The sequence below is a fragment of the Cebus imitator genome, unplaced genomic scaffold, assembly GCF_001604975.1.
Source record: "Cebus imitator isolate Cc_AM_T3 unplaced genomic scaffold, Cebus_imitator-1.0 Scaffold260, whole genome shotgun sequence".
NCBI lineage: Eukaryota > Metazoa > Chordata > Mammalia > Primates > Cebidae > Cebus > Cebus imitator.
In genome coordinates, this window is record NW_016107575.1 from 1,350,307 (window position 1) to 1,357,549 (window position 7,243).

Genomic DNA, 7,243 nt, shown 5'->3' on the forward strand with positions numbered 1-7,243 from the left:
AAAAAAAAAAAAAAACTTCCCCCTTTACAAGTAGCATTTTTACAACAAATGAATATACCACTGAAAAACTAGGGCTATATGTTTTTGTCAGCGAGAGAACAAAAAATACCCCAGTCTTACCCAGAGGACATGGTACCAGACTGAAGTTCCACCGAAGTCAATGTGGAAATCGGTATAGCTGTCTTGAACTCCCATTAAGCAATATTTCTGAACAAATGGCTTGGGAAAGACTGAATCATCTGGCCAATAATTTTCCACCCAGGAAAGTTTTTTGGCTATATCCGGGACTTCCACCAATTCAGACATCCTTTTTTGAAAAACAAACATACACATATACACACACATTCACATCATGAGATTTAAAAATTCTTAAAAATTTCTTCTCCCATCTACACCCAAACCAAGTAATTAAATGGAACTTAAGGTTAACAACAACACTTAAAAGTTTAAAACACATCTTTTCTTTTCTTTTTTTTATTGAGACAGAGTCTTGCTCTGTCACCCAGGCAGGAATGCAGTGGTGTGATCTCAACTTGCTGCCACCACCATCCGTTCTGCCAGGGTCAAGTGATTCTTGTGCCTCAGCTTCCCTGAGTAGCTGGGATTACAGGCGTGTGCCACCACACCCAGTTGATTTTTGTTTTTTTTAGTAGAGGGAGGGTTATGCCATGTTGACCAGTCTGGTTTTCAACTCCTGGCCTCAAGTGATCCACCCACCTTGGCCTCCCTCAAAGTGCTGTGATTACAGGCACTTTGTGAGCCACCAAGCCCAGCCAAAAGCTTAAAATACATCTTATTTCTAAATACCTCTAAGCATCCCAATGTAAAATTTATAACATTGTTACCACTGGACAACTTTAGAAGTTACAACTATGTTTCTTCCTAAAATAAATACATCATTAAACTACATTTAGCTAACACTCAGAATGCAAAACCAAAATGCCCAGAACTACTCACTTTGTATCTGAAAATTCAAGGCTGATCACATTTAACACTTTTGGTCTGTTAGGATTCATGAAGTATTTAACATAATTGTGAAGTGTCATTTTGCTGTCTGCCTGCCTTGCCACATCAATGACATCTATCACTTTGTCACCACCTGCAGAGAAAAATTAGTCTTATTATTGGACTTCAGAGTTATATCAGCAGATGCTCTAATCAAAAATATTTTAACTTGGTATGATAATTAAACCAACTATAAAACTATGCAGCCTAGACAAAGATTTTTCCTATACTCTTAATTTCAAAAGTTCAACTGGACCTTTCAGGAAAACAGACAATTTTTCAGAGGAAGAGGAAAGCAGTAAGACAAGGCTGCATAATTTACACTGAACATATAAATGATTTGGCTTACAAAGCTTTCTGTATACCAGTGATATCTTGGCGTGTAGCTTATAATGACAAAAAATACATTATATTGGTATGTAGAAATTGTGCAACATTTTCTGGATTTCAGTTTTCTCGGGCATAAAATGAGGGGACTGACTGTTCCCTTTCACTTTTATAGCACCTAAAATATTCAAAGTCTACCATTTAAAAAAAAAAAAAAAAAACCAGACCACTCATTGGGGAATTAGCATGCAATTTGGCCAGGATAATTTCTGTCCTCCTGATATTGTCTTCTAATATTCTCCTTCAAGAAAAAATTAGTAGTTAGGAAGCAAAAATCAGTTCACATTAGTGCCAGTGTCTGAAAGCCTGAGTTCCAAATTGTGATTAATTTACATTTTTCATATAAACCCATGAGGTGATGTTCACAGACCACAGCATTGCCACACTAGGAAGCATAATTCATTTCACAATGGACTATGGGATAAGGTAGAATTCAAAATATGACAATACTTAATCTGAAATAGAAAACAAAATGTCATTTTCTTTCTTTAATGCAACTTCATATAGGTTAAGAAAGTCTTGCTTTGTAGACTTCTTTATCTTCAGAAAGTAACACAAATTCTGTTAATGGTATTAAAGTGCTTTGCAGTACTAAAAAGTTAGCTATCAAGCAGTTTGAGCATTTTTTTTCTGCACATGTATCACACTAGCTATTTGTTTTGTAATTACCATCTATGCAAACAGGTTGAGGTAAAGCCTTAGCCTCATCCTCTAATTTATCAAATATTCAAATATAGTTGAATACGAAGTTATGACATTTAGAATTCCTCAGTGAAACAATAATCAATGAGAATTGTCAACCAATAGCTCGATAAAGGGACAAGTTCTCAGATATTCCATGCTGAGGAGATAATGTAGTAAATATACAATTTTGAGTCAAAATAAATTTGGAATCTAATCTCAAATATTCTCTATTTACTGCTGACGAGGAATGACACCTACATATAGTCAGCTTTATCTGTAAATATCATGAAAATGAAATGACTGAAAATGTCAACAACATGGCAAGAGGTAAAGGGTTTCCCCCCTTATTTCTCAGGTCTTTCTGTCTTTTTGGTGAATCTGCAAAATCACAAATTAAGACCAGACATCATTAAATAGCATATTCACCTAGTCATTACTCTAAAACAGGTTTGAAAATGTTTTACCACCTTTCCTCTAAGCAGCAGCAGGTCACAAAGCAGACTCCAGAGAACTAACTGTGCAGCTGGTATACTGGGATCTGGAAATTTTGCACCTGTATTCTACCAAACCAACCAATCCAATTTTCCAGTATCTTCCTTCCTGGTATCTATATCTATCCCTCAGTAATGATTTTCCCTAAGCAAGTATCAGAAAATGTAATGGCCCAAAAGAAAGCAGCAGGATGAAGCTGAGTAAATAAGAACAGGCAAAATGTGTCATTCTGTTTTTCTGAGCAGGAAACTAAACTAAATTGACATTTCTTCATTTAACCTTTAATATTACGAGGACTATCATTTTTACTTTTACCATGTTTTCCGAGGTACTTAAAGAAATTAAGTTCATACCTACATAACGTTCCACATCCATCACAGAAAATGTAGGTGGAGGGAGCCTGAGTCCCAGATCATCTAATTTTGGAACCATAATAGGGACATCAAATCCATGTTTCTCCAGATATCTTTGTGTCAGCTGGCTGCCATGCATCTTTACAATTATTTCATCGGCACTTAGGAAAAACATAAAGAATAAAAATGTCATTTTTATTGGTGAGTTCAGTTTTTAAAACATACTGTTGGTGACGGGTTAATTCATATACTGGATCATGCTGTATCAGTGGCTCTTAAACTATCATATCTCTTTCTTCTTCCAATGACAAATGTTTTGTTAATCTCCTTTTGCTATCCTAAACAAGAATTTATAGATAATGTAGTGTACATAATTCAATACATATAATTAGAAAAATATATAAAGTGCTCTAAATGCAAAAAGAAAAAAACCAACCTTGTTTGTAGTGAAGTATGTACAAGTTGAGTATCTCTAATTTCAAAAATACAAACTCTAAAATGCTCAAAAATCCGAAAAAATTTGAACAATGATATGGTGCTCAAAGTGCTCATTGGAGCATTTCAGATTTTCAGATTAGGGATGCTCAGCTGCTAGGGATAACGCAAATAAAAAAAAAAAAAAAAATCTGAAATTGTTTCTGAAACACTTCTGGTCCTTGGCATTTTGGATAAGGGACACTCAACCTGTATTTCAGTGTGTTAACTACACCAGAAGACATAATAAAATAATAGGATGCTTAAAACTAGTTGTAATGAATGGTTAGATCTAAGTGAACTAGAAACATCAGAAGCCACTTGATACAAACTGCACAGGAATTTTGGAGAGCAAAAAAAGGTAGAGTGTGCATTCATTAGACTAAAAACTAGTCAAGCCAAGTACGGTGACTCACGCCTATAATTCCCAACACTTTGGGAGGCCAAGGTGAATGGATCACCTGAGGTCAGGAGTTCAAGACCAGTCTGACCAACATGGTGAAACCCTGTCTCTACTAAAAATACAAAAATTAGCTGGGCATGGTGGTGGGTGCCTTTAATCCCAGCTACTTGGGGAGGCTGAGGCAGGACAATTGCTTGGACTGGGGAGGCGGAGGTTGCAGTGAGCCAAGATCACACCATTGCACTCCAGCTGAACAACAAGGGCAAAACTCCATCTCAAAATAAAATAAAATAAAATAAAAACTTGTCAGATTTTATCTGACTATAACATTCTATACAACTATCTCAAGTCTGATGGAACACAGAACAATTAATTCTTGTTCTGCATATTGGAACATGACTAGCATCCCTGGTCCCTCCCCACCGAGACAAGTGTCCACAATGCTCCCATTGACAACTACTGATTTAAATGACCTGTTACAACCAGTTATTTAATAAGTCTTAATATCAGGTAGTGACTTTAAGCCAAGAAGGGTTGGACTTCCAGCTGCCCTCTCTAATGATCAACACTTATATGCATTACATTAACTTAAGTGAGGTTTGTCCCTTGCCTACCAGATCTCTTCCAATGGGACATTCTAGATTTTATCTTCCAATTGCTCGAAGGATACGGCTGCTATACATTCAAAATTAAGTGCATCACTTGCCTTAAAGGTTAAAACACAATAGTCTCCACTTACACAATCAGATCTTAACTGTAGGATGTCATCTGCTGCCTAGGTGGCAAGAAGACAGGAGAAAAAGGAGATGCTGGTTTTCTGAATTACTGGACTCCGATCTCCCAATCCTCTCAATAAGGCAAGGGCAAGTCTGAGGCCTAAGAAAACTGAGAGTCCTTTCCTAGATAGTCTTTTAAGTGGATGGCTTAGATCTTCTTCATTTGACTCATCTACTAAACTAGAACTCTGTATTACCTTTTAGTTTCCCCAGTAAGCATCCAAAATTGTCCCTCCTTCCCCCAACCTCTGAGGATTAAATAATTCCTTCAACATCTAAGGGAGAACTTTAAATAACGTTTATTCCCTGATCTCAAATGTTTGGTGTTTTACTTCCCCTTTTGATCAAACATATATAATGACAAGTGTTTAAAATATAGGTACAACATTTTTTGCAGGAGGAAAAACTGGAGACAAACTAAACATGTATCATGTGGGGATGGTTAAGCAAATTATAGTATCTACAGATTACTGCATACTATACAGCATTTAGGGAGTGAGGTAAATCATGCATACATATGGAAGGATATCTATGAACTATAATAAAGAAGGCAAATTGTACACTATGCATAACACTATTTTATTTTAAAATTATATATATCCATACATCCATATACATAAATGTTTTAATGTTTTTATGTAGAAAAGGGTCTCAAAAAACTTATACTAAGTCTTAAAATTCACTTTGTTGTATAGACTTCTATGTTAATCGTATCAAGTATGTGTAATTTAGTAATTATTGTTACTGTACTATGGTTTTAAATGTTGCAAAGGTTTATGGCGTTAAAACCCAAACATCCTGAACTAATGGTAATTACATTTTGGACATATGCGATCATCCCTATAACCTGTTCTCATTTGTGGTCACTGGCAGTAAAGTCACATAAATTATTAGGCCAGTGTTTTTAACACTACATTTTTGTGTCAGAAACCTATTTGAGAAGAAAAAAAGAAAGAAAGAAAGCTATAGCTCCTCTCCCTGAGAAGTGCACACTCCCAACTGACATGAAATTATACATACCACTTTAGGGAGCTCACAAACCTGTCTTACTTAGGCCCACCAATGGAACCAAACTGAAAACTTTGGACCTAAGTGCCAAACCAATCAAGCATAAGACAATAAAAAAGAAAACAAACAAGCAAACATTTCTACTACTTGGAAACTGATTAAAAAAAAAATATATATATATATATATTTTTAAGAATAGGGTATTTAACATCACAAAAATCATGTGGAAACACTACATTTTAAATATGTGTTCTTTCTGTCTCTTGACAGACCTGAGGGAGCCAACAGTAGATGCTTATCATTGTATGTTTCTGTGTAAGGCACAGGGGCTAAAGAGGAATTCTAAAGACTGAGGAGAAATAGCAGGGGTTTTATCATTTCAGGATCTGAAATAATTTCATAATAAGCTGCATGTGATACTGTGATTTAAATTTAAATTGAGCTTCCCCTCTTTAACAAGCCTGGCTATGATCTTGTGTAAAAGCCTATTAAGCATTATCACTTTAAATAGATGTCAGGCAGTGAGTAGGAAATGATCTAAATTAGCATGATTAAATGCTTTATTATGCTTTCGGCTGTCTTTGAGCAAGACAATTCAAATATATTCCATTATTTTTAAAAACTAAAAAAGCCCAGTCTTGCAGTGGTTGTATGTGTTTCTGGTGGACCTAGGGCAGAGATGCATATAAAAGCAATGAAGAAAAAAAGAGTTGGGAAACAGGAGAAGGTGAGGCAAAAGAAAAAAATAGGCAGCAGCTGCATATCATAAGGAACTAAGTGCTGGGAACAACTCCCTTAGATTAGTGTATTTCAAACTTTTTGGACCGTGACTCACACTTAAACGTTTTTTACAGGGTGACCCAGTGTGCACATACACATAACGAAAGTTCCATGAAAATATGCTTACTTAATCCTGCTACTTGGAATGAACTGATACTTTTCTGTTTCATTAAGGAAGAAAAAATGGTAAAAAGCTGGCTGAGGACAATAATGGGGTGCAGCCTAAGTTTGAAAACGTTGCCTTTAGGTAATGTCACTGTATCAGATGACATTCTTACATTTTCTTTTATCGGAGTAAGTTTCCATACCTTGGGAAGACTCGAGAACGTAATTCCTTAATGAAAGTTCTAGTTCCAGCTTGCACAGGTTTGGAACCATCATCAATTTCTGTGTAGTCATGCCTGTGCCAGTTCCTCCTCTTCTTCACTGGATTTTTAGAAGATTAAAAAAAGAAAATGATTTTGGTAACTCGTGATACTATGTGCTTTATAATCATTATGTTTGACAAAATCAGCAATAACAATTCTAAGTACATTAAAAACACTCAAGTTTTTAATGCAGTTCGAGGCCCGAGAATTTTGCTTAATGTAATGCTGCAATTACAGACAATTAACTGTGGATTAAAACCTACTCTCTTTATTTCAAAATATTTAAAATTAAATCAAGGAGTTCAAATCAGCAGTGAAGCCTTTTATAATGTCTACACTTATAGATAGTATACAATTTCCAAATTATATGCAATTATGATTTTCATCAGAATATTAGGTCCTAATATGATTATCCAGACCATCCAAATGGTCTTCTCAGGACAGGGCCTTTTATCTCACATAAGAAATCTATTCTAATAGCATAATTCCTTCTTTCTTTTTTTTTTTTTTTTT

The 7,243-nt window shown here is 35.4% G+C and overlaps 1 protein-coding gene and 1 long non-coding RNA gene across 2 annotated transcripts in view; one reads left to right on the forward strand and one right to left on the reverse strand.

Annotated features, from left to right (window-relative positions):
- The window catches only part of LOC108283453, a 150,229-nt gene that overhangs the window by 81,341 nt on the left and 61,645 nt on the right, over positions 1-7,243 (forward strand). The window lies entirely within an intron of this gene.
- Positions 1-7,243, reverse strand: part of KDM7A (lysine demethylase 7A) — an 88,960-nt gene that overhangs the window by 41,315 nt on the left and 40,402 nt on the right. The window contains exons 3-6 of the mRNA XM_017499795.2: positions 6,671-6,788; positions 2,922-3,082; positions 958-1,099; positions 121-307 (exon numbers count right to left, since the gene is read on the reverse strand). Of these exons, the coding sequence (XP_017355284.1) occupies positions 121-307; positions 958-1,099; positions 2,922-3,082; positions 6,671-6,788 (608 nt within the window). The remainder of the gene's footprint in view (positions 1-120; positions 308-957; positions 1,100-2,921; positions 3,083-6,670; positions 6,789-7,243) is intronic.